The sequence below is a fragment of the Heteronotia binoei genome, chromosome 3 (assembly GCF_032191835.1).
Source record: "Heteronotia binoei isolate CCM8104 ecotype False Entrance Well chromosome 3, APGP_CSIRO_Hbin_v1, whole genome shotgun sequence".
Taxonomy (NCBI): domain Eukaryota; kingdom Metazoa; phylum Chordata; class Lepidosauria; order Squamata; family Gekkonidae; genus Heteronotia; species Heteronotia binoei.
In genome coordinates this window covers 150,128,348-150,155,357 of record NC_083225.1, presented here as the reverse complement: position 1 = coordinate 150,155,357, position 27,010 = coordinate 150,128,348, and the positions used below count along the sequence as shown (strand labels likewise).

At 43.3% G+C, this 27,010-nt stretch overlaps 1 protein-coding gene across 2 annotated transcripts in view; it reads right to left on the bottom strand.

The window, feature by feature from the left end:
* The window catches only part of GRAMD1C (GRAM domain containing 1C), a 100,931-nt gene that overhangs the window by 11,500 nt on the left and 62,421 nt on the right, over positions 1–27,010 (bottom strand). For both annotated transcript variants that reach the window (XM_060234639.1, XM_060234640.1), the window contains exons 8-13: positions 25,460–25,583; positions 23,345–23,516; positions 14,165–14,308; positions 6,528–6,646; positions 4,482–4,624; positions 3,835–3,938 (exon numbers count right to left, since the gene is read on the bottom strand). In XM_060234639.1, coding sequence (XP_060090622.1) covers positions 3,835–3,938; positions 4,482–4,624; positions 6,528–6,646; positions 14,165–14,308; positions 23,345–23,516; positions 25,460–25,583 — 806 coding nt within the window. The remainder of the gene's footprint in view (positions 1–3,834; positions 3,939–4,481; positions 4,625–6,527; positions 6,647–14,164; positions 14,309–23,344; positions 23,517–25,459; positions 25,584–27,010) is intronic.

Genomic DNA, 27,010 nt, shown 5'->3' with positions numbered 1-27,010 from the left:
TAAAACAAATTTTACTGTAAAACAAATTTTAAAACAAGTTTTACAAATTTTAATGTAAAACAAATGTAAAAACAAATTTCCACCTTTTTCTTTTCTGTTTCATCATGCAGCAATTTAATTAAAAATTTATGGTTTTAGAACAAAATGTAGGTTGCTATGCTGTCTTTACAAACCAATATTTCTATCTGTAGTTCAATTGTGATTTGAAAGCCTTACAACTGCAGTTTCCCATGAATAATGCTGCTTTTGATCTAGTTCTTGCAGATAAGATTAGGAGCAAGAGTAGGAGCCCAAGGAATCTTCAAGGCCTCCTTCATGTAACATTAAGCCATGATTTGTTCTTATGATTTTAAAATGCCAAAGAAAAGAACAGCCTGGCTAAGAAACTGAATTTATTCACAATAAAAGTTTGATTATGGGAGAAGTCATGGTTCAGCAGTAAGGCATCCATTTTGTGTGCAGACAGTTCAACTAATTTTATGTAACTGTTTTAACTGTATTTATTAACTATATTTTATCATATGAATTGTATTATAATCATGGTACACACCATCTCTTGTTAGCCGCTCTGAGCCTGCCCCGGCGGGGAGGGTGGGATATAAATAAAACTTATTATTATTATTATTATTATTATTATTATTAGGCATATGATTATGGAAAACAAGAACAGAATTACATCAGTTTGGTTATGGCTCTGATTTCTAGGTTATCACAAGCAGACATATAAGAACAGATGGTTGACTGGAAGAATGGTGAAGCCATTATGGATGACAAATGTATAGCTTAAATCAGAAAGGTGCTAGTTTGGTGCAGTGGTTAAAATCGGTGGACTCTAAACTGGAGAACTGGGTTTGATTCCCCACTCTTCCACATGCAGCTGCTGGGTGACCTTCAGACAGTCACAGTTCTTTCTGAGCTGTTCTCTCAAAAGCCATTCTGGAGATCTCTCTCAGCCCCACCTACCTCACAGGGTGTATGTTTGGGGGGAAAGGAAGGGAAGGAGATTGTAAACCATTCCGAGAATCTGAGCGAAAGGTGGGGTATAAATCCAATCTCTTCTCTATGTTGATTCACATCATTAGTTCATTATGATTTACGTTGACTGGCAGCAGCTCTCTAAGGTCTTGCAGAACTCCTCCACATCTATTACCTAAACCTTATCTCTTCTTCTTTGTTCTTTTTAAACTGGAGATGATGTAAGCTTTCTTTCTCCCCAGATCTGTCTATTCTGCCACCCTGTTATTATTTATTGAATGATACTGAGGGGGAGGTTAGCAAGGCTGTGGCAAAATTTTTGGCTGACATCCTTAAATTTAAATCTGACCATGTATGAATGCATCTGTAAGCTCGGTTTCATTTTGATTTTATCTCCAATGTTTAAATTTTTATATTCTGTGTATTTTTATTTGCAACCGTTATGCCATTAAAGGCTTGGTATGGTAATTGGAGATGCTGAAATTTGAACATGGGACCTTATTTATGCCAAGCAGATACTATACTACTTAGCCACAGCCCCTCTCACCTTGTTGAGTTTAAATGTTCCATTTCTGACATGTGATGCAGTAATTATTTTCATCAGAAAGATAACAGCCATTCCCCATCATGCTTGTGCAACAGATACACAAATGCACACACCTGTGTTTAGACCTATGGATGTCAATATGTAAAAATGGCCAGAGGTCTCCAGAACTAAAATTCATGTCTCAAGCCTGGTAGAGAAATCTTTCTATTTACTTGAAAAATGTTGATGTAGTTTCTATTGATTTGGGGCTTTCAAGCACTGGTGTTTGTGCCTGACCTGGCCAAAGCTTTTTCTGTTTGTAGTAACTCTGGGCACGGATCCCAGAAATATTGTTGGTATTGAATAAGGCAGAGGTCAGAGCAGTTAACAATAGTTCCAGCAAATGCAATAGTTTGGGAGAGGGAGGCAAAACATGGATGAAATGTGAAATATTTTGTTATGCTTTTTAAGAGAAAATAAAGCATTCCACATTCCAGAGAGAAAATCTCATTTGTATTAAACGTTGGATCTGAGGGTTTAAATTACTAAGGTTCTCTAAAGCAAGTCAAGTTAAGCTAGAGAGTTAGGAACTGAGAGACATAAAAGACTGCTGAGGAGTCTGGTACTAAGGGTTTTAAATAGTCAAATGAGTACAAAAGCCTGTTACAGGATATGTGGATTAACTTAATTTCTTAAAGTATAACCTGGAATATCAAAAGTCACACAGTATCCTCTCCCTTTACCTTTAAATCATCTTGCTACGTGATCACACTATCCACAGAGACAAATATCTAGTGTATAGTAAATATATTCCCTATACATCTAACTGAAGCAAAATGCTTCCTGACAGAGTCCATTTGCACAGGTTTGATCCAGGTTCGTATTTGGACCAAGTTCAAAATCCAGCATCCTCAGATGATTACTTACATCATTTATTTAATATATGGTTTGAGAGGTATTAGTAGTTAGGCAGCTTCCTAATGTTCTGGGATAAGCTTCGGGGAAGGTGACCCAGACCTGTATTCCTGGTGTTCTGAGGTTTAACAGAGAAACGCAAAATTCACAACTAGTTGTATAGCAGACTTGGCCAAGATGATGTCAATTTATGGTATGAGAGTCAGAATACCCTGATAAGGGCATAAAAGTGGCAGTAGCATTCTTCAGGGAGAGAAAGACACCTAAGGCCCCACTTTAACTGTGTTCTTTTTCAGGTTACCCTTTTTCTGAGTGAATCTAAAATAGTGCTGCTGTAAAATCTCTCAGCCAGACTGCTCCAATGAAGGCCAACTCATTTTAATATTGCTCTTGGAAACTAGTGAGATTATTGTAACCTGGTACCATAAAGAGCAATGAGCCCCATGGTGCAGAGTGGTAAACTGCAGTACTGCAGTCCAAGCTCTGCTCATGACCTGAGTTTGATCCTGGCAGAAGCTGGGTTCAGGTAGCCAGCTCAAGGTTGACTCAGCCTTTCATCCTTCTGAGGTTGGTAAAATGAGTACCCAGCTTGCTGGGGGTAAAGTGTAGATTACTGGGGAAGGCAATGGCAAACCAACCCATAAAAAATCTGCTGTGAAAATGTCATGTTGCGACGACACCCCAGAGTCGGAAATGACTGGTGCTTCGACAGGGGACTACGTTTACTGTAGAGAGCACTGAGACAAAAAGAGTCAGCATGAAGGTAAAATGTGTTAGAATTTATTGAGATTTGTTTGGAGGGGGAATTTGTCCTTCTGTGTCGAGGGGAACTAGTAGTGAATTTTGGATTGGGAACAATTTATCATCTTGGGTTGAGAGAAGCCAGGGGAGAAGTTCTGCTTTGGGAAAAATTACCCTCTTGGATTGAGAGAAACAGTGGAAAGTTTAACATTTGAAATTTTGTTGTTCTGTGGAGATTTTTGGAGGGGAGAACTTATTCTCTTGGGTTGAGAAATCTGTAATGAAGTTGAAATGAAGGAATAACGCTTGTTGCCTTAAAATTTTCATTGTTGCATAGCTGAAATAAAAGTAGTTAAATAATACTTGGATTGCATCTGGTTCTTTTCACATGGGATTTTATTTCTTTTATACTATAGTTAAAAGATCCCTTGCAATTAATGGGAACTAACTGGTTAACACCTGCCTTTCCAAAAAAGGCTAAGCTCAAATGTTATAAACAGAATTAAACTGCCTTTAAAGTGTTTCAAAAAGTTTCATGTTTTTCTTAGCCTAGTTCATGGGAGAATGCTGTTAGACATAGAATCAGACAGTACAATCAAGCGTCACAGTTTGGATTCATCACCAAGGAGCAAGACAAACACCATTTTGACTTTTGACTATAAATATCCAGCACTTACCAAGATGCTTAAAACTTTCTTGCAACCCACCCCATGTATTCTTCTCTATTATGCTCTTGACAAGCCCCCATGGTTGCTTTTTATATTTCACATCTGAAGAAACCCTGCAGCGGAAGAAGAATACAGCTAACAATACTGCAACACATAAGAGCAGAGATCTTGCTTTTTCACCCAGTTTGAGAGCAATTTCTCATTCTTTGTTGGTTCAAAGCAGCAAGCTGCACAAGGAAGCAAAAGGTACAGTTACTACAGTGACACTTTGTAGGCTCACACTGAAAGTCGAAGGAGGAAATGAATGGAATACTTAGCCTCTGAATTGCTCAATGCAGTAAGGGGTACTTTGATTGATGTATATGCACGCCCATCCTATTTTAAAACCTGTTATATATCTTACAGGCAACAGCAATTCATTAAAGAATTCCACTGAACAAGCAGTTGGGAAAATGTCTGCAGCTCCTGTTTATGAATGCATTCAATCACCAGGGAAAACAGGAGTCAATGAGAATTTTTTCAGATCATCATATTTCAACAACATTTCTTGCATTTCTTGCCACAAAGAAATTTGGGCAGGAGAGTCAGTTGGACTGTACAGTTGCTCCTTAGCAATTTCACACAGACTTCTCATATAACAAAACAAAATGGCTCACCGGAGTCTGCACGTCTGACTGGACATACGGGTGATGCAATAAGTATACACAGTATAGAAGTAATCATGGTAGGGCACATCATGTGTGAACACATCTGCATCTACTCGATACATCTGACCTTTGTGGCTTTGTTTATGTAGGACCTATTTTAAAAAGAGATGACATTATCAATATACAGTTTCTGCTCTCTTTCAGTATCCACCTTTGGAATAAAGATTACCAAGTGAATAAGGGATAGATAAAAACAAAAATCAGAAAATACTTAGAAACATGAACAAAGGGTGTGCAAAAAAAGCCCCACTAATTTTTGGGTTTCAGTATACTGAACCCAAAAAATATCAGTATTTCCCAGTATTCCTGAATCTCAATACTGGCATGGTATTCAGATTCGGTAAATATTCAGGATTCCAGAAATTTTCCAGCTTCATTATATGCTATGGGGACCATTATAGACAATGGTTCCCCCTTGAGTATAATGGAGAATCAATCTGGGGGTATCTGGAGCTCTGTGGGGGCTGTTATTTTGAGGTAAAGGCACCAAATTTGCAGCATAGCTGCTGGTGCCTCTCCTATAAAACCCCAAGTTTCAAAAATATTGGACCAATTCTATCAGTCCCAAAATAAAGTGCTCCCATTCTCCATTATTTCCAATAGATGGGGGAAAGGCATTTAAAGGGAACACAGGCCCTTTAAATGCCTTTTGCAAGTCATGCCATGAGTGAACTCCAAAGCAGCGCAAATGTGTTTAAAGGGAAGGCAATCTCTTTAAACACCAACTATCCAGTGGCCCCAAATATTTTTAGGATTTTTTGGGCTTGGTCATTTCAGATAGCTTTAGACAATACCAAACTTTATATAGAGTTGAAAAAATATCCAGAAAATTCGATGAAGTATTTTCCAGATATGTTTTCATCTCAGTATTGCTGAATGCACACTCCTAGCATGGACAGAATGCAGTGCCCTCCCCCCCCCAAAAAAGGATACAGGATAGCTGAAATACAGACAATTGCAAAAAAGGCACATAGGTTATACCACAACATAAAATACATAACATTTTGCTTCTTACAGAGTAGTTTACAAATTGCAGCTCAGGGGTATGGAGACTAAACAGGAAGCTAATCATTCTAGCAAAAGTATCCAGTATGTTCTTTCTATTCTTGCCATTTTATCAAAAGTATCCAGTATGTTCTTAGAAGCTGGCAACTGGAGGCCAGTCTGAATTCTACCCCAACCCTCCATACTCATTGTAATAGGGAGATCACCCTGTGCCTCCCCTCCAGTCCCAGCCCACAACAGTGGATGACAGCAACATGGTTGGGAGGTGAGGGAAGAGCAGCAGGGGCTCACAGAAGTGCTGTTGGAGCAAAGAGGCAAAAGAGCACAGCAGGATGTGGTGCAGCAACCAGCAACGTGGCTGGGAGGAGTGTGATTCAGAAATCAGCCGTCTGACAAGCCAGAGATGGCAGCAGCTCCCGCAGAGGAGGACAAGATTGGGGGAAGCAGAGAGGAGACACCGTGGCTGGCTCTGCAGCTAGCAAACCAACCCCCAGGCTTCAAAGCCACAGCATGCTGGAAAAAGGAGGGGGGGGAGGAGAAGCTTTGTTCTTCTCAGGTCCACCACACAAGCCTTTGAAAGTTCTCAGGGAATTGGAACTCAGGTTGGAAAGGCCCACAACAAGGCCCCTAGTCCTGTCAGCCGGGATGGCCCAACCCCTGGGAGTAAAGAGGCCCATGGAGACCATTAAAGGAGGCCAGGGGAGAGCCAGAAATGAAGAGCATATGGGACCAGGTGCATGAGGGGAAACCCTAGAAGATGCCACAGCCCCAGACTCCAGCCTTGTGCCCCCAAAGTGAACAGGCCTCTGGGCTAGATGCAGTCATTCCAAGGATGCCCACTGCCCTGCCATCTGCCAGTCTAGATGCAAAAGTGTAATGGAGAAAATGGTAGGCAGAGATTGAGGTGCTGGCCAGTTGTGCCTTAGCAAACTGAGCAAAGAACACTTTATTATCTCATCAAATGTAGACATAAGCAAGTAAACCAGGCACCTGCTTTTCAGTTACAGTTGTGAATTTCCCAATGAGTGGATTTTTTAGCCCAAGAGTGTATGTCACAGTCCTCAGCTGATTCCCTCCAGCATCTCTGCTCCAAGGAGTCTGTACTGTATCTAGACAAAATACATGTCATGATTAATTTCAAGAAATTAACACAATATTATCATTGTCCTTAAACATGCCACAAGTGGTTTGAGAGCATAAAACTGCAGAGGGCCTGATCACACATACCCATGTATGTCCATGTATGTTTGGGGTAGGGGAGGGCACCTGTGCTGGACAGACATCAGACCAGTGTGTCATTTCCAATACCCAATGCTTAGCTTCAAGTCAATAATTTTAATACATAACCATCAAAGTGCAAAACCATACATAATGACAAATCAGAGCTGACACTGTTAACAATGCCACATGTCAAGTTCTCTCCTCTAAAGCAGGGCTAGGCAACCACCTGGCATGTATGTTGATAGCACCAGATCATTTTGCTTGGTACTCAAGGCTCTGGCAGTGCTACTAGGACCAGCAGTGCAGAAGAAAGCAAAAGACATGTCATCACTTCCACAATCTGCACAGCTTCCAGCAAAGCCTAAAACATATTCTTCAGATGGTGACAGTGCTGCTGGGGTTTGCCTTGCTCTGAATACATCTTCAAGTACAACCTTTGTTTCCCCCATTTTATTTGCTTCATAGGCAGATGCTGCTTTTTGAGCACTTAGGCTAGTTGTCTAACCCAGCTTTAAAGTACAGCAAGCACTGTCCTGATATCATGACACTTTGGATTTTCCCACTCTCCACAGTGGTAGCCAATGATATGGAATGGGTGGGGGGGATAACGTCACAACATGATGTCATCAGGATGTAGGCAAATTTTGCTACAAATTTGGGAAGGCTGTGGTTTCAAAATGTATGATAATTATTTATAACACATCTATCCCAAGCTTCTTCTGAAACAGCACCAAAATACCTTACAGAAAATGGTTTAAAAACGGACAGGAATAAAAATCTACTAACAAAAAATAGCACTAAAAATTAAAAGCAGCAGCATTATAATAACCATATAATGAAACAGTAATGAGAATTTAAAAGCATCAAAGAACAAATATCATCAATCATCCTTAAAGTACTAAAACTCATGACCCAATAGATAGAGTGGCTGGCAAAAAGGCACCAATTTGCTGGTGCAGGGGCATCCAAGGAAATATGTCTAAAAACTCTACAAAGCGGTACAGGAAACTTAAAAGAGATTTATACTTTTACCAGTATTCAAGTCCAGTAGCACCATTAAGATCAATCAGATTTCCAGGGTATAACCTTTTGAGAATCAACACTCCCTTCTTCAAATCTGACACAGAGAGCTTTGACTCTTGAAAATTTATTCCCTGGAAATCTTGTTGTTAATAAAGGTACTACTGGACTCAAATCTTGCTTTTTTACTGCAGACTAATATGGCTACCACTTGAAAATATACTTTTTACCAAGATTCTCAGAAAGAGTGATAAAGAAAAGTTCACAAATTCTAGACAATTAAAATACCAAAGGCATTAACTGGCACAAATAAGACTTACTAAACTTACTGCTTTCTGATTTATGCTCTGTTTTTACCTCACATGGTATTTAGCAATGCCTCCCTAGAAGTGTTATCTTTAAAGAGATCATTATTTGGGTCTGATATAGCTAGGAGCTCTCTCACTATTTTGTATAGTCCTTCTTCAAGCCCTTGTACTCTAAAACTATGCCTGATAGTGGTGAGGTCCCTCATTCCAAAGAATTCTGGTACATAGTTGGATAAAGAGTGCAGGCTTATCAAAAGAGAACCACAACAAAAACAGGGAATTCTTGTAGAGATCTAATAAAGCATAAGAAGAAGGAGAACTTATTTAAGAACTGGGGGTGTTTTATTTTGGCTGTAAAAACTAATGACAACTCGTCATTTTAGCTGGAAAAACTAATGATAACTTGCCATTTTGGGCAATTATTAAAATAGGCAATAGAACATACAGAAGTGTTCCCTTTTGTATTCATCCAGAGGTCTTGGAGTCATATTTTTAAACCTGTTTGCTACCCAGAGTGAACTTCTTAATTCTGATATATTTAAACTCAATAGCCCTCTTCCTGACTGGCCTGAGGTGACCCCTTTTCAAGTTGAAAGCTGGATCCACCACCGACGCTCAGGGAAAGCCCCTGGAGCAGACCTTATGCCAATCAAATTATTCAAATCAAATCCATCTTAGTGGACAGAGATCCCAGCTCTGCTGTTTTCACAAATAAACATATCTGGGGTCACCCCAAAATTTTGGAGACCCACAATAATAGTTCCTGTCTTCAAGAAGGGTTAAGCGGTCCCGTGGTGCAGTGTGGTAAAACAGCAGTATTGCAGTACTGTGGTCTGAACTCTCCGCTCACGACCTGAGTTCGATTCTGGCGGAAGCTGGATTCAGGTAGCTGGCCCAAGGTTGACTCAGCCTTCCATCCTTCCGAGGTCAGTAAAATGAGTACCCAGCTTGCTGGGGGGAAAGTGTAAAAGACTGGGGAAGGCAATGGCAAACCACCCCGTAAAAAGTCTGTCGTGAAAACGTGAAAGCAACATCACCCCAGAGTTGGAAACGACTGGTGCTTGCACAGAGGACCTTTCCTTTTCAAGAAGGGTCAACACTCAGACCCAAGCTGCTATTGTATGATCACTTTATTATCTTGCTTGAGCAAATTATCCTCTCCATGTTTGCTAGATGCCTTAACTGGTTGGCTTGAACAGGGTGATATTGAGCAGGGCCAGGGGCAGATAGGGTTCAGGAGGAGTATTTCAACCTTGGACCATTGCCTAGTTCTGCATTGTCTGATAGAAAAATACATCAGTTTCCCAAATGGCATCCTTTACATAGGATTTATTGATCTGAAAGGGGCTTTTAATACCCTGGGAAAAACTGTGACACACCACAATTGATAAAAGACTGCTATGGTTCATGCAGCAACTTCATCAGAATGTTACAGCTCAGGTCACAGTGGGCTATGATGGTGAGCTAACTGAGCCATTTAACCTTGATAAAAAGGTTAGGCAGGGCTGTCTTTTGGCCCCATTTTTGTTCAACCTATATATGAATGATCCCTTGACTTGCTTTAATGAGCTTTGTCATTCACCCCATTTGTCCAATTGCAATATTCCAGTTCTGCTTTATGCTAATTACACTGTTCTGCTCTCTCAGACAAGAGTTGGTCTGCAGAGATCACTAAAAATTTTCTCAGAATTAAGTATTAAGGAAGGCCTGAAAATAACTACCAGAAAACAAAAGTAGTTGTTTTCCCAAAAAAGAAAAACAAATATTTCAGATGGACTTTGAATGTGGAAGAAATTCAGCAAGTGAAAGCTTTCATATTTGGGTATCCCTTTCACACCTAAAATGGGGGCCTCATCAGTCACCGATAAGGAGAAAAGCAAAAACCTAAACTTTTTTTGAAATGGAGGTGGGAACTATGTTCCAGGTGCTGAAGTCATTCCCATTATCCTTTAAAAAGTAGCCATAAGGATTGTCTTGATAAATGAAAAAATTGACCATCATCTTTTATATTTTCTGAGAAAATGATTAAACATCTCATGCTGTCTGGCTGATGTGGCATTCTGTTCACAACTTGGCCAACTTTCCCTTAAGGCAAGGGCTTGGTTACAAGCATTAGGCTGCTCATCAAGTCATATTTGAGCAGCAGGGTCTACCTCTGAAAGAAGACTCTTATAGGTCAATATGGTTTGAGACCGTCTTGGAGAAACTGCTGGCTCTTGATCTTAACCTGGATACTATCCAGGGCCTGGGTTTTCATGCAATATTTGCTCTGATGAGAAATTGTGTGGAGTCAATTGATCACCACAGCTCTTTCTTTAGCGCATGCCACAACTGCTCATCCCAATTTTTTGGTATTCCACCTCCAAAATCTCTTTCCTCCTACACCTATCCATTTTCTTCCAAAAGCCTGTTAAGGGTATTCATTCTGGCCAGACTAAATGCTCACTTCTAAGGCTGTGGGCTATGCCATGCAGGGCCACCCAAGATGGACAGGCCACAGCTGAGAACCAGACTAAATGTGATCCACTGGAGAAGGAAATGGCAAACCACTCCAGTATCCTTGCCGATGAATAGAAACAAAAGGCTAAAAGATATGGCGCTGGAAGAAGAGCCCCTCAGGTCAGAAGGTGCCCAATATGCTACTGGGGAAGAGCGTTCAAGTAACCACAGAAAGAGTGAAGCGGCTGGGTCAAAACCGAAAGGACGCTCAGCTGTGGATGTATCTGATGGTGAAAGAACAGTCCGATGCTCGAAAGAACAATACTGCATCGGAACGTGGAATGTAAGATCTATGAATCAAGGTAAACTAGATGTGGTCAAACAAGAGACGGCAAAACTGAACATCGACATCTTGGAAATCAGTGAACTAAAATGGACAAGAACGGGTGAATTTCTCAGAGGATCACTACATCCATTATTGTGGCCAAGAGTCCCGTAGAAGAAATGGTGTGGCTTTTATAGTTAACAAGAGAGTGAGGAAGGCAGTAATCTCAAAAAAGACAGAATGATCTCGGTCCGTATCCAAGGCAAACCATTCAATATTACTGTAATCCAAGTCTATGCCCCAACCACTGATGCAGAAGAGGCTGAAGTGGACCAGTTCTATGAAGATCTACAACACCTTCTAGAATTAACACCAAAAAAAGATGTCCTCCTCATCATAGGGGACTGGAATGCCAAAGTAGGAAGTCAAAAGGTGACCAGAACAACTGACAAGTTTGGCCTTGGAAAACAAAATGAAGCCAAGCAAAGGCTAATAAAGTTTTGTCAAGAGAACAAGCTAGTCATAGCGAACACCCTCTTCTAACAACCTAAAAGGTGACTCTACACGTGGACATCACCTGATGGGCAACACAGAAATCAGACTGATTATATACTCTGCAATCAAAGATGGAGAAGCTCTTTACAGTCAGCAAAAACAAGACCTGGAGCTGACTGCGGCTCAGATCATGAACTACTCATTGCAAAATTCAGGCTTAAACTGAAGAAAACTGGGGAAACCATTAGGCCATTCAGGTTTGACCTTGATCACATCCCTTGTGAATATACAGTGGAGGTGAAGAATAGGTTTAAGGAACTAGAGTTGATAGACAGAGTGCCTGAAGAACTATGGACAGAGGTTCAAGACATTGTACAGAAGGCAGCAATCAGCACCATCCCAAAGAAAAAGAAATGAAAGAAAGCAAAGTGGCTGTCTGATGAGGCTTTACAAATAGCTGAGGAAAGAAGGAAAGCGAAGGGCAAAGGTGAAAAGGAAAGATTCACCCAACTGAATGCAGATTTCCAGAGAACAGCAAAGAAAGATAAGGCCTTCCTGAAGGAACAATGAAAAGCAATAGAGGAAAATAATAGAATGGGAAGGACAAGAGATCTATTCAAGAAACTTGGAGAAATCAAGGGAACGTTTCGCGCAAAGATGGCCATGACAGAAATGGTAGAGACCTAACAGAAGCAGAAGAGATCAGGAAGAGGTGGCAAGAAGACACAGATGAATTATACAAAAAGGATCTCAATGTCCTGGACAACCATGACAGTGAAATCAATGACCTTGAGCCAGACATCCTGGAGTGTGAAGTCAAATGGGCTTTAGAAAGCATTACTAACAACAAAGCGAGAGGCGATGATGGTATCCCAGTTGAGCTATTCAAAGTCCTAAAACAGGTGTGGCCAACGGTAGCTCTCCAGATGTTTTTTGCCTACAACTCCCATCAGCCGCAGCCATTGGCCATGCTGGCTGAGGCTGATGGGAGTTGTAGGCAAAAAACATCTGGAGAGCTACCGTTGGCCACTCCTGTCCTAAAAGATGATGCTGTTAAAGTGATGCACACATTATGTCAACAAATTTGGAAAACACAACAGTGGCCACAGGATTGGAAAAGATCAGTTTATATTCCAATCCCAAAGAAGGGTAATGCCAAGGAATGTTCAGACTATCGCACCATTGCACTCATTTCACATGCCAGCAACGTCATGTTAAAGATCCTACAAGCCAGGCTTCAGCAGTATGTAGACTGGGAACTACTAGAAGTTCAAGCTGGGTTTCTGAGATGTAGAGGAACTAGAGATCAAATTGCCAACATTTGCTGGATTATGGAGAAAGCACGAGAGCATCAGAAAAATGTCTATTTCTGTTTCACTGACTATGCTAAAGATTGTGTGGATCACAACAAACTGTGACAAGTCCTTAAAGAGATGGGAGTACCAGACCACCTTACATGTCTCCTGGGGAACCTGTATAAGGGTCAAGAAGCAATGGTCAGAACAGGATATGGAACAACTGATTGGTTTAGAATAGGAAAAGGAGTTCGACAAGGATGTATATTGTCACCCTGCTTATTTAATTTATATGCAGAGTACATCATGCAGAATGCTGACCTGGATGAAGATCACCGGGAAAAGCATTATCAACCTCAGATATGCAGATGACACTACTCTAATGGCAGAAAGTGAGGAGGACCTAAAGAACCTCTTGTTGAGGCTGAAAGAGGAGAGCACAAAACTAGGCTTGAAACTCAACATCAAAAAAACTAAGATCATGGCATCTGGCCCCATCACACCTTGGCAAATAGAAGGGGAAGACATGGAAGTAGTGACAGACTTTACATTTCTGGGATCCAAGATCACTGCAGATAGTGACTGTAGCCATGAAGTTAAAAGACGTTTGCTCCTTGGGAGGACAGCTATGGCAAACCTGGTCAGTATAATAAAAAGCAGAGACATCACCCTGCCAACAAAAGTCCTTATAGTCAAAGCGATGGTATTCCCAGTAGTAATGTATGACTGTGAGAGCTGGACCATAAGGAAGGCCGAGCGCAGAATAGATGCTTTTGAGATGTGGTGCTGGAGAAGACGCTTGAGAGTCCCTTGGACTGCAAGAAGATCAAATCAGTCAGTCCTAAGGGAAATCAAACCAGACTGTTCACTGGAAGGTCAGATGCTGAAGCTGAAGCTCAAATACTTTGGCCACCAAATGAGAAGGGAGCACTGCCTGGAGAAGATCCTGATGCTAGGAAAGACAGAAGGCAAAAGAAGAAGGGGATGGCAAAAGATGAGATGGCTGGACAGTGTTACTGATGTAACAAACACGAATTTGAGCAGACTTCGGAGGATGGTAGAAGACAGGAGGGCCTGGCGTGACTTTGTCCACAGAGTCGCAAAGAGTCGGACTCGACTGTGCGACTGAACAACAAGGGGTAGTTTCATGTGTTTACCTTATTCAGAATGAATCTGCCCCATCCCTTAGATAAGATCAACATGACAGCAACATGGCACTCCTTCTGGAGTGGGCACAGTATGCCAATCTCAGGAGGCATTATACTTTATTGTGTTTGCAAGTTCATTTAGACATATATTCCTATGACTTGGTTACCTTGTTGCTTTCTGACAAAAAGAACTCTAGTAGTTGCAAAATATTTTGTCTATTGGGTGGTAAGTGATTAACAACTACCCTCTGCTCAAAACTGATGTATCACAGTTTTTATTGGATAAAAGGAAAGGGGGGAAATTAGTAATAAACTGATTTCTCCAAGAGATGAGTTTGAAATTTCTTTCAGTGTGAATACTAAAAGGAATACTTACCTGTCATACTTCTAGCACTGAGATATCTCTGCATGAAATGGGAATTGGTGAAAAGCATCTCAAACATTCTGTCTGCACCAATATGGAAAACCCGATTAACAAAGATTTTTCCATTGAGGTCATTCTCTAGGATAGTCTCCTCAGCTGGGGGGTGGGTGGGAAGCAAGAAGATACAGTGAGGAGGTAAAAATACAGAATATGCTACACAATAAAACATAATGAAATGACAATGCATGCTCTTCCTACCCACTAATGTAATAGTTTATATGAGTTGATGTGGTTGTTATGTTAAATGTGGGCTTGTTAGACATTGCAGTACCTTATCTCAAGGCTAACAATAGCCAATCAGAGATTGCTGCAATTCTGGCGGTTAACATGGCACCCAATCCACCTAAAAACTGAGTGAGCACTTTAGAGCTACATGCTACTATCTGAAAGAGCCAGAAAAGCCTGTGTAGGAATTTATTGTAGCAATTAATTTATTGTAGCAATAGATGAATGGATTTAAATGAGCCCAATACAAAGCTGCTGCATCATAGCTGTAGGAAATATGAGATTTTTCATTATTATTTATTTAGGAATTTCTAAAAATCCTATCCACTCTCTTCAGGCTCAAAATAACTTCCATAAAAAGAATCAAATATAAAAAATAGTATAACAATGTAAAATCAGATTAAAATCCTATACAACAAGTTCAAAGAAGGAACAAAACAGCAGGTGACAAATTCCATAGCTTAATAATTAAGTCCAAACTAACTCTTCACAAATTACCATGGTGTGATGGTCAAATGGGTGTATATGCCTTTTTTTCTCAAATGGAAACAATCTCTCTATTATAATGACAGCTGAAACATGAACAGTGCAAAGAAGATTCCAAGATGACTCAGTGTTTTCTAGGCTGTCAACAGTCAAGTATTACAATCTCTTAAAATATCAAGGTGTGGTAAATACAAGCAAATATGGACCCACGTGATAGATGACACAAGTCAATACAGTGCAAAATATCTAGTTCTCCACCTGGTCTACTGTTTTGTTTACAGCTGTTTTAAGTTCACTGCATTCAGAAACTAATATTAACTGGTATGTCCATGCAAATTAGCAGAAAGAACATGCAAAATTGCATATATTATCTATTTAAATAAGGAGGTTAAGATAAAAATACAACAGTAAGAGTGACTTTTTACAGTGACATGGTGCACAAATAATTGGTGCAAGTGAAGTATGTCTGCAGATGCATATTTCTTTTATATGAAAGGTGGCCAATATGTACCTGTGGTCATCCATGTTTTCAATGCTAAATTGGTTCCCATTTGGATTAGTGTTTTCAACCAATGCACTGTGCAAATTCAGGCAATGTTTCTGCAGCATATTTTGGGGGCCCCAATTGTATCGGCTACACAGCCATGTTTTTGAAAACAGGGAAACTAGGAAGCAAGTAAACAAGAAAATAGAGCTTGGCTCTTGCCCCTGAAATTTTGGCTACATCTCCATTATAGCACAGAATTCCTTAGCGATGTGTTCTACATGCTGTTTGATTCCTCCCCAACTAACTGGTCATGTTTAATTTTATGGAAAATTAATTTGCTTTTCTCTTTATGTTAAAAGAACCTCAAGCCTGTAAATTACTGAGACAGAGACTTTTGAATACCGAAAAACAAACTCTCTGATCTTCAACAAACAGGACACAATCCTCATTGGCGTTTGGTATCACACTTGAGCACTTGGTTCAACCATCCTATTTTTCACACTTAACATCTACTCAATTGTGATGAGCTTCCATGCTCACAAGATTTATTGCTCTCCCTATAGCAATTCTTTTTGAAGATTCAGAAATGTTCCCTATCATGAAAGATGTTCTTGTATCTGAATCTGTATCCCATGTTTTACTTGATTGTGTTTTCTATGACAAACTACAGGATTTTTAATTAGCCCTCTTCTGAACAAATTCCATGGATATCCCAGTGAGAGGCTTGATTTATATCTTCTGTTGGATCAGAGCCCTTATATTACTTATCTAGTAGCAAGGTATCATCTAATTGCTATGGGAATTTGAGAACATAAGGTAAAATTCTGTGGTGGTGAATTTCTCGCTTTGTAATGCTAAAACTGTACTTGTTTTTCTTCCTTTTGTTATGTTTCGAACTCATGCCAATAAAGGTAATTGATAGCTTTAATTTAGAGATAGGTCTCTTAATCCAATCACAAGCATGTACTCAATTTGTTATAGACAATACTAGGTTAAAAGTTAACTACTACAACTTAAGGAACTGTTTTCTGGTGGCGCTCAGACAAGGCTCAGAATGCTAATCTTGCATATATTTATTTTTCCCCCAACTAAATAGATGCCAGCCATTATAAAATGGGGGTAGAGTGGAAAGGAGTCCTGAAAGCACAATGAATTTCTGTGAAACTCTCATTTTGTTGACACATCCATATAGCAGACAGGAAGTTGTATTCAGCAGTCACCCCTTTTCAGTGAAGTACAAATGCTAAGTCTTAATATTTGAAGGTATATTCATTTTAACAAGCTAAGGGTTTCATTGTAGTTAAAAGAGCCCCCCAAAGTGACATCTCTATGCAAATTTCACAATATACAAGCTAATAACCACTAGGAGCTGTATCTTGCATAGTTTTGAGGTTTTCATAGACTTTTCAAAAAGGGGGAGCCTCTAAAGACAGGTTGCTTACCTGTAACTGTAGATCTTCGAGTGGTCATCTGTGCATTCACACTCATGGGATAGTGCGCCTGCGCCGATCCCCGAATCGGTATCTGAAAAGCCCGGGATTTTTTTCGCGCTCGGCGCCAATGGGCATGCGCAGGCGTCCCAATGCGCATGCTCACCGGCGCCAGCGCGGGGATCCCGCCAGTTCCTTCCTGACCGCTGGAAGCTCCTTACTGGAGGGAGACCGTCAGCAGTGGGGAAAGAGGGCGGGTAGTGTGAATGCACAGATGACCACTCGAAGATCTACAGTTACAGGTAAGCAACCTGTCTATCTTCTTCGTGGTCTCTGTGCTTCACACTCATGGGAGACTAGCAAGCAAAGCATACCTGGAGGTGGGAAGACGGTCAACCTGAAGAAACAGCTTGCAGCACCGCAGCTCCCAATCGAGTCCTCTGCTGAGCATGCACGTCCAGCGCGTAGTGCTTCATGAAGGCATGCGGAGAAGACCAGGTAGCCGCTTTGCAGACATCGGAAAGGGACACACCCTTCAGGAATGCCACCGACGTGGCCATCGCCCTTGTGGAGTGTCCACGAACAGGTCCAGGTAAAGGCTTCTTTGCCAACAAATAACAAAGTTTAATCGTCTCAGTAAGCCACTTGGAAAGTCTCTGAGACGAAATCTTGGACCCTAACTTGGGGGCAGAGTAGGAGACAAAAAGCTGGTTGTCCTTACGAAAACCCCGTGAACGATTTAAATAAAACAGGAGGGCATGCTTAACATCTAACGCATGCAACCTACGTTCCTCATCCGAGGAAGGGCTAGGGTAAAACGTGGGTAACCAAACTTCTAAGTTAAGGTGGAATTGGGAAACCACCTTGGGGAGAAAAGTGATGTCCGGAGCCAAGGAGACCCCTGATTCCCTAACTGCAAGGTAGGGGTAGTCACAGCGCATCGCCGTGAGCTCCCCCGCACGACGTGCTGAGGTGATGGCAACTAAAAATGCAGTCTTCCAAGACAAAAGTTGTAAGGAACATGTTGCCATAGGTTCAAAGGGACGACGAGTCAACTTGTCCAGAACCAGAGTCAAGTCCCACAACTGTGGGGGGGATCTAGAAGGGGGGTGAAGGCGAAACAGTCCCTTCATGAACCTCTTGGAATGAGGGTGAGCGAAAACAGAGTAACCCTCTACTGAACCATGGAAAGCAGAGATAGCTGCCAAATAAACCTTGATGGAGGAGAATACCAGCCCCTCATCCACCAAGGCTAAAAGAAACTCAAAAATTGCCGAAAGCCCAACAGAGTCAGGCGGCCTAGGAGAGTCAGCCACAAAGTTACTAAATTTCTTCCACTTCCTCTCGTAAGAGGCACGAGTGGAAGGCTTCCTGCTGCTTTGGAAGACTTGCTGGACCCTGGTGGAAAAACCTAGTGGTCGATGAACCACGCTGTCAACTTCAGGTGAGGCACGTTGTGGTGGAGTACGTGCCCGCCCTGGGCCGACAACAGGTCCGGATCTGTCGGGAACTGGTAGAAGACCCCCTTCGACTGCTGGAGCAGGATCGGGAACCAGCTCTGACGGGGCCACCAAGGAGTCACCAGGATGCAACGTGGCTTCTCCTGCACTAACTTGTGGACTACCCTTGTCAGCAGAGGCAAGGGTGGGAACATGTAAAGGAACCAGCCCCCCCACTGAAGTAGGAGTCCGTCTCCCAGCGAGGCTGGATCCACAGCTCCCCTGGCACAGAACAAGGCACACTTCTTGTTCTCCGCTGTGGCGAAGACATGTAGCTGTGGGTACCCCCAACGTTGGAACACCGGCTCCAGGAACCGCCATCGCAGTTCCCATTCGTGTGGGAAAGCTCCACCCCTGCTGAGAGAGTCCGCCTGTATGTTGAGGACCCCCGGCAGATGTGTTGCCTTCACAAAAACGTCCCACTGGAGGCACTCTGTCCAGAGATCCATTGCCAGCGAGCAGAGCCTGCGGGACACTGCCCCCCCCTGTCTGTTTATATAACACAGGGCAGTGGTGTTGTCCATAAGCAGTGCCACCGTCTTCCCCGCTAACAGAGGATGGAAGGAACGAAAGGCGAAGTGAACCGCCAGCAGTTCCAGGTAATTTATATGGCACCGACTCAGCTTCGGTGGCCACTGACCCCCCCACACATAGATCTTCCAGGTGATCTCCCCACCCCCACATGGAAGCATCGGTAGCGATAGTCATGGTAGGGGTTGGTAGATGGAAGGGAGCCCCTTGGCAGATGTTCCTCTCCGATCCCCACCATTGCAGAGATTGGAGAGTCCCAGGAGGGATGGAGAACCTCTTTCGAGGCGAGTCTCTGAGGAGACGAAAATGGCGTAAGAACCATAGTTGCAGTCCTCTCATTCGCAGTCTTGCGAAACGTAGCACGCTTGTCGTCGCAGCCATCAGCCCCAGCATCTGCTGGAGCTGCTGGGCTGTGCCCCACTGCCGCCTTCGAAGAAGCTGTACTAGGTTGATGATGTCCCTTGCCCTCTGCAAAGGAAGGAATGCTCGGTGTTGATCTGTGTCCAACAGAGCCCCTATGAATTGAACTGTTCTTGAAGGAGTAAGATGGGACTTCTCCAAGTTGACCTGCAACCCCAGGATATCGAGAAGACGCAGAGTGATGGCAATGTGTGTTGTTAAACTCTCCTTCGACTTCGCCACAAGAAGCCAGTCGTCGATGTATGGGAAGACGACTCCCTGGAGACGAAGGTGGGCAGCCACCACACTCATCAGCTTCGTGAACACCCGAGGAGCGGTAGACAGTCCAAATGGCAGGGCCCTGAACTGGAAATGCCGAGCACCCACTGCAAACCTTAGGAAACGCCTGAACGCAGGGTGAATGCTGACATGAAAGTAGGCATCCTTGAGGTCCAGGGTCGCCATCCAGTCTCCCTGATTGATGAGAGGCAGGATAGTTTGCAGGGTAGCCATTCTGAACTTCTGGTACAGAATGAATTTGTTCAGACTCCGAAGGTCCATGATAGGCCTCAGGCCCCCGTCCCGTTTGGGGACCAGGAAGTAATGGGAGTAGAAGCCTCCTGTCCTGGCCTCCGGTGGAACTACCTCTATGGCTTGTTTCTGTAGGAGGTTGTTCACCTCCGCCAGCAGAGGTGGGGAGGGGGGAGTGGTAACTACCACAGACTGATTTGGGGTCTGAACAAACTCTATTTTGTAGCCCTCTTTTACGATGGACAGAGCCCACCTGTCTGTGGAGATCAACTCCCAGGCAGGCAGGAAAGGGCATAGGCGGATGGAAGAGCCAACAGTGGGAGCGATGACGCGTGCTTGCAGGAAGTCAAACCCCCTGCTTCTGGGGACGAGCCCCCTTAGACTTGTTGGAAGGCTGGGCCCCGTAACGGTTCCTGCCGTTACCAGAGTAGGAGGGTCGTTCAGGCTGTGTAGGTCGAGGACGCCATTGCTCGGGGGAGAACCTTTGATAGGGCTTCTTGGTCCAGGGCTTAGGCCACTGCTTGGATCTGGAAGCCTTGGGGGTAGATTGGACGCCCAAATTTTTAGAAGTCTTGACACTCTTGTCGAACTCCTGCAGCGCCGTGTCAGTTGTGGTGCTGAAGAGCCCGTCACCCTCAAAAGGCAGGTCTTCAATGAAGGTTTTTGTGTCTTGGTGGAGTGCCGTAGACCTGAGCCAGGAGTGTCGCCGAATGCAGACTGCAGAGGTGATTTGCTTGGCTGAAGCCTCCACCATATGTTTCGCTGCAGCCAGTTGTTGTCTGGCCACAGTGAGACCTTCTTTCTGCAGCTTGGTTGCAGCAGCCCTCTTATCCTCACTTAGAGAAGAGAGGAACGGGGAAAGTTGTTCCCACACGGCATATTGGTACCTAGCCATGCAGGCGGCATAGTTAGATACCTTGATGCCGAGTGCCCCCGCTGAGTAGACCTTGTGGCTCATTCCGTCAATCTTCCTCCCTTCTTTGTCAGGCGGAGAGGAGTGGACCTTCCTGGCCTTTGAGGAGGAGGAGACTACCACCGAGTTAGGCCGTGGGTGGGTGAATAAAAATTCAGCCCCTGTCTCCTGGACCCTGTACATGTGGTCCAGCCGTTTGGATGATACCGGCGTCGAGGAAGGTTTACTCCAAGGTTCCTTGACAACTTGAAGGATCACCTTGGTGACCAGCAGGGTGACCGCAGTGGACGTGTTCTTCTGCATTATATCAAACACGTTGTTGTCCACTACGGGTTCTGGCTGGGTCACAGGCAGTCTGAGGGTGGCAGCAATGCGTTTCACGAGGTCCCCATAAGACTTCAGATCCTCCGAAGGCGAAATCAGAAGATCCTCAGCCGTTTGGGAGACCGGTGAAGGTTCTAAGTCTTGGGCCTCATTGTCCGACTCCGATGATGAGGAGTCTTGATGGGCGGAGTGCTCCGAGAGAATCGGGGTCGACTCTCGCGGTGGAAGCTGGACCGGCGGTGGTCTTCGTACAGTTTCGACCGGGACTAACTGTCGATCCGGGGGGACCGACACCGACGCCTTCCGGGATCGGTGCGATACCCTCGACATGGAAGAGAATTCCGATGCTCGCTCCCAGTCCTGGTAGTCCTCAGGGTACCAATGACAGGATTCGTATCGAGAGTAAGGAGGTTGCCACCTGCGTTGCTCCCATGGTGGTATCGGGAAACGTTGAGGTGCATAGAATTGTTCCGGCTCACGCCTGTCTCGGGGCCTGAACGGGACCGGCGGGACTATCGGTGCCGACGCCTCCACCTCCGAGGTCTATTCGCTAGCCAATCGTCGACGGGACTCGGAAGATGACGAGTGTTGGGTCAGGTCGATCTCCGGCTCCTGCTCCGACGCCGACAGACGCTGCTGAATCACAGGACTTCGGCGTGGAGAGGCCATGATCTTCTTTGGCGGTTTAGGGATCGCCGATGCCGGTGCGCTGACCGACGGGGAAGGAGTGCGGGGTCGCTTCCGCTTCTCCTTTGATTTCGCCTTCTTAGGAGCTCAGGTCCCCGAGTCCTCTTGGCACTTCTTAGCGGGCGTATCCACCGAGCCCTCACGGGAACGTTTTGTGGAGCCACGCTCTTCCGGCAGTTCGGTCAAAGTCAGTGTCGGAGCAGCATCGGCCGATGCAAGCTCCTGTGCCGGGGTGTCGGTCGATTTCGGTACCGATGACTCCATCGGTCGATGAGGCCGAAGCGCCGATTCGGTTAACGCCGCCGATAACCGAGCCGCACAATTTTTTCTGGTCTGCTTCGAAAAGCGGAGACAGTGCGGGCAAGTCTCTACTTGGTGCGCTTCTCCCAGGCACAGCAGGCACAGGGAATGGCCGTCTGGAGGGGCGATCTTCTTCCCACAAGCACGGCAGCGCTTGAAAACCCCCCAGCGACTTTCCATAGAAAGAAGCCGCACGTAAAACTACTCAGAGTGGTCTGAGAGAAAAACGGGGGAAAGCGAGGGCGAAATACCCCAAGGGGCAGTCCGCCAGACGAACAGAAAACGCTTTTTTTTTTTTTACTAACACTAACTAAACTATCAAACTACTAACTAACTAACTAAGAACAATAAACGGGCTAAGAACGAGAAAAAAGGCAAAGCCAAGAATTCTCACCGACCGGGGAAACAGAAAGGTAAACCTCTCAGCGCAGCGGTCAGAAAGGAACTGGCGGGATCCCCGCGCTGGCACCGGTGAGCATGCGCATTGGGACGCCTGCGCATGCCCATTGGCGCCGAGCGCGAAAAAAATCCCGGGCTTTTCAGATACCGATTCGGGGATCGGCGCAGGCGCACTATCCCATGAGTGTGAAGCACAGAGACCACGAAGAAGATGTACGACTTGTGAATACCATGAATACCTCCCTCCCCACCCCCCAAAAAAGGATCCCAAGGCATGTAGAACACTGAAACACCTGCAGCCATTGAGCTGCTAAATATGGTTCGATTGCCTGTAAACAGAAACTACGGCTGGAAGTGGGACAACTCTATGGCTTGTAGCTATATGCTTCTGCTGCCCTCCTGCCCACAGAAGCATGGTAGGCTCTAGTAGAATACATGCTGGATTATGCAAGGCTCTAGAAGATATACCAATCTCTGGTTGTTCCTGGCAGCCTGCTTGCATAATGTATGCGGGAGGGATGTGGGAGGGATTCCAGTATATCAGTTAGAAGTGCCTGCCATTAACAATATGCACTGGTGATTAGTGTCTCCCCAAGCATAGCTAATATGAAGACACAGTCAGTGGGCATCACATCACAGGGGACTGCAAGGACCATGTTATTGGTGCTGCTTTGTTAGCTATTGGGTCTAATGCAATATTCTGTTTACATTGCTGCTGGATCCTATTTAGGCTATGCTGGTACTAACAATGGTGTAAACTGGAGGTAGCTCAGTAGGACTACAGGAATGGCCTGCCCATTTAGTACTGGCTTTATCAACATAAAGAAAATACAGAGCCATGGATTTCATATTTGATTCTTATTATAATTTTTTCCTTAGGATCAGATTTTAAAGACTACAACTATGAAACAAACCATTTACCTTCACCATCACCTTCTGAGGCACTGCTCTTCTCAGGAGAGAAATTCTCATTTAGGTCTGGTAGTTGCCCTGAACGTTTGCATTGTGCTAAATCAGTTGGCTTCCTTTCTGAAGACTGAAGCGAACTCCTTCTCTCTGGTTTATCACAGTGAGTTTCCTCTGGCTCAGTATCCTGGAGGAAGAATCACAAGCAGTGATTAAAATATTAAGCATGCTCATAGGCACCACACCTTATTTTGCAAGGTACTACTGCTCAGAAAGCCTGATGACAATCCACAGTGCCAACCTTCTCAGTTTCAGTCCTGCATTTTGCAAGAAAGAACTTGGCCCAGAAAACAACCACAACTCGTTCTTGAACAATTAAGTCAAAATGTGTGTTTTCCCAATAGTGGATTCCAGCAAACATTGGTTGCCAGGTTTATAGATGCTATGAACAACTAATTTCTGCTATATAATTTCCATTCATTTCTATAGGATTTGCAGTTTCTACATGCCTGTCCCATTGAAATTAAATCAATAACAGTATTACTTTCTCTGTTGCTTCTATTAAAGATTTACAAATAACACATTAAAAGCTATGTTAATTCATCCTTCTCCCATTGAATTCTAGCAGTGTCACCCTTAAAAGAGCAACACACTTGTAAACATATTTACTTCAGTGGTTTATAGGGGCATAATACTGTTTAGGACTGCATTATAACACATATAATAAAGAGCTAGTACAGTGTGTTATAGAAAATCATGCACTCTAAGCCACCATATTCTGAGCTGATATCAGCTCAATAATGAACTTCACATGTATACTTGAATGAGTGTGAGAGAGAGAGAGTGTGTGAGAGAAAGAGGGGGGAGGGGCTACTCTCAGTCTGAATCTCAACCACAATAAGGGAATAATGCTATTGATCTACAGAGCTGTTGTAAGGATTACTGAAATCATGGTCTAAAGCACCTGTGGAGGGGGGAAAGTTATATAAAAATTAATTACTATAGTAGTCACTGAAGTAAAGTTGCCACCATCATATTTTGTATAGTGCTGGAGCTCTGTGAATTCTAAATTAAAACTATCTGCTAAACAGAATGTCAGTGGATTCTTAAGATAAGAGAGTTCTTCAGCTCAGGAGTTATGAAGCTTCAATGATATCCAATGCCAAGGGGAAAAATAATATAAAATATAAGAGCAAAAACTGGGAAGAATTACTGCTACATGAATGAATACTGAGGCAAAACACTGGATTTCACCTCAAGAACTCTAGTCCTTCCTTGATGTCAACACTTTCTACATATTTCAACTCAAATTTGGACATTTGTTCACAGTAATTAAGACAATAAATTCTAAACTTCTGAGGATCAAAAGGAAATTCCATTGCTCATATATGCTCTCAGAGATTTGATAAATTATTAATGAAACATCATTACTTTAGTAATTCATGTAAAAGGATAAGTTGTTATATATGAGCCAAACTAAATGTGGTAGAGAAATTGTGGTGGTCATAAGTTCACCATCTCCATGCTGAAGTGATTTTGAAATGTTGTGAGGGCCTGACTCTATACCTCAGTGAGAGAACCACAAATGAATTTCTGCCCAGAGATGCCTGAACTGGATCTTCAATGGTAGAAAACAGACCACAGAACTAAAATCTACATTGATACATGAAACTGTTTTGTATCAAGTCAGACCCGATAGACCAGGAAGTTTTCTAACTGGTAGCAACTCTCCAGGAGATCAAGAAGACAAAGTTCTTTTCCAACATCTGCTACGGGAAATCCCTATCTGAACATGCCAGGGACTGATCCAAGACGACATTGGATTTATATTCCGCCCTCCACTCAAGAGTCTCAGAGAGGCTCACAATCTCCTTTATCTCCCTCCCCCACAACAGACACCCTGTGAGGTGGGTGGGGCTGAGAGGACTATCACAGCAGCTGCCCTTTCGAGGACAACCTCTGCCAGAGCTATGGCTGACCCAAGGCCATGCCAGCAGGTGCGAGTGAAGGAGTGGGGAATCAAACCTGGTTCTGCCAGATAAGAGTCCGGACACTTAACCACTACACCAAACTGGCTCAACTGTTGTGTGTTGAAACATTAACGTGAAGAAAGACTCCTTAGCAGCTTACTTCCATTAGCACGTTTCCATTAAGAGACTCAGTTTCAAGTATCTGAATGATGGGCTCTTGAATTGCACCAACAGCTTTAGATAACTTTTCATCCTTCTCTCCAGATTCATCACAAAGACTGGATCTGTTAGGGCCAAAATGGCAATTACGCAGTTAACTCATACTTTGTGACATAAATGCATGGCTTCCATTACAAACTTGGTGGTTTCTTCAGTTATTCAGATCAATACTGTATGCTATAGGAACAAAGAAATGCCCTCCCGACATCAAGTAAGTGTATGGCCCTTTCCATTTATCTGTTGCCTTTCCTGACACCCAGCAACCCTTTCAAGTATTCTCAATGCAAGGAATTCCCTGACAGAAAAGACCAAAACTGAAGGGACTGATTTTCCCTCCATACTACACCTCTTGAAGCTCAATAATCAGGCTACATAGTGAGCTCAATAATCAGGCTACATAGTGATCTCTCTTTTGACTGGGCACTCCCACCCTGACATGCACAAGAGATGGAAGAGGAAAGTCAAAATAGGAGTATGTGAGTAAAAAAAAAAATTACTTATTTAGAAAACATGTCCTATGACATTGTTCCTCTCATGTTTATCTCTGGCCATTGCACAGCCTTTGATCATATGACTTTATTCCCCTCACACTTGTCTGGTCTTTGTGTGGGCCTCCAGAGTGGCCGAAGAGACAAGCAAGGTCATAGCAAAGACACAGGATCAAAGCCTTTATCTTGTACTTGCAGCAAAAAGTTCTTGAGGCAGTTTACAGATATCCATTAACACCGTAAAACTGAAATGGCAAATGTCACACATTTCAGCAAAAAATGACAGCAAAAAATGACACAATGACAAGCAGCAGGAGGACCATTGGTGAATGTGAACAATGAAACCAGCACTGGGGAGCAAAAATCCTTCAGTAAAAAGAAAAAAAACCACACCTTAAGTCTAGTAACTAAAAATTGGGTCAGAAATATTCTAATAAATTCCCTTAAAATTTCAGCAATAAAAAGATTCTGAAACAGTAAAATATTAAATTGCGAGAGATGGTAAAATATGTCAAAACTATGGCATCAAAACATGAAGGAGTCTCTCTTGTGGCCAACTAACTCTCATATTTCAGGACCAGATAACATATTTTATGGATTTTAAGGTAATTGAATTGGGCCTGAAAGCTCATGTAGTTCTAAAATTGGCAAGATGTATTACCTATGTTGTACCAATAAAAGATGTAACTTGCACCACTGACTCATTTTACCAAATGCTAACTAAAAACAGGGGTGGGTGGGACAAGGCCACTGACAAGATGTCCTGTAGTTTAAAGTACTTCCATAAAACTTGAACCTATTAATGTTCCTTCCCTCTCCTTTTCTCCTATCAGCTACCTTCAGTATTGTAGATCTCTCATAAGATATTTAGCTCTTGTCAGAATATATTCAGCATATTTTTATTTCTTTAGATTAATGTACAAAGTAGGTTTGCTAGTCCCCTGGTCCCAGTGGGGGATCCCCTGGTTTCGCAGGCTCCTCCCTGCCACCAGTCAGCTAGCTTG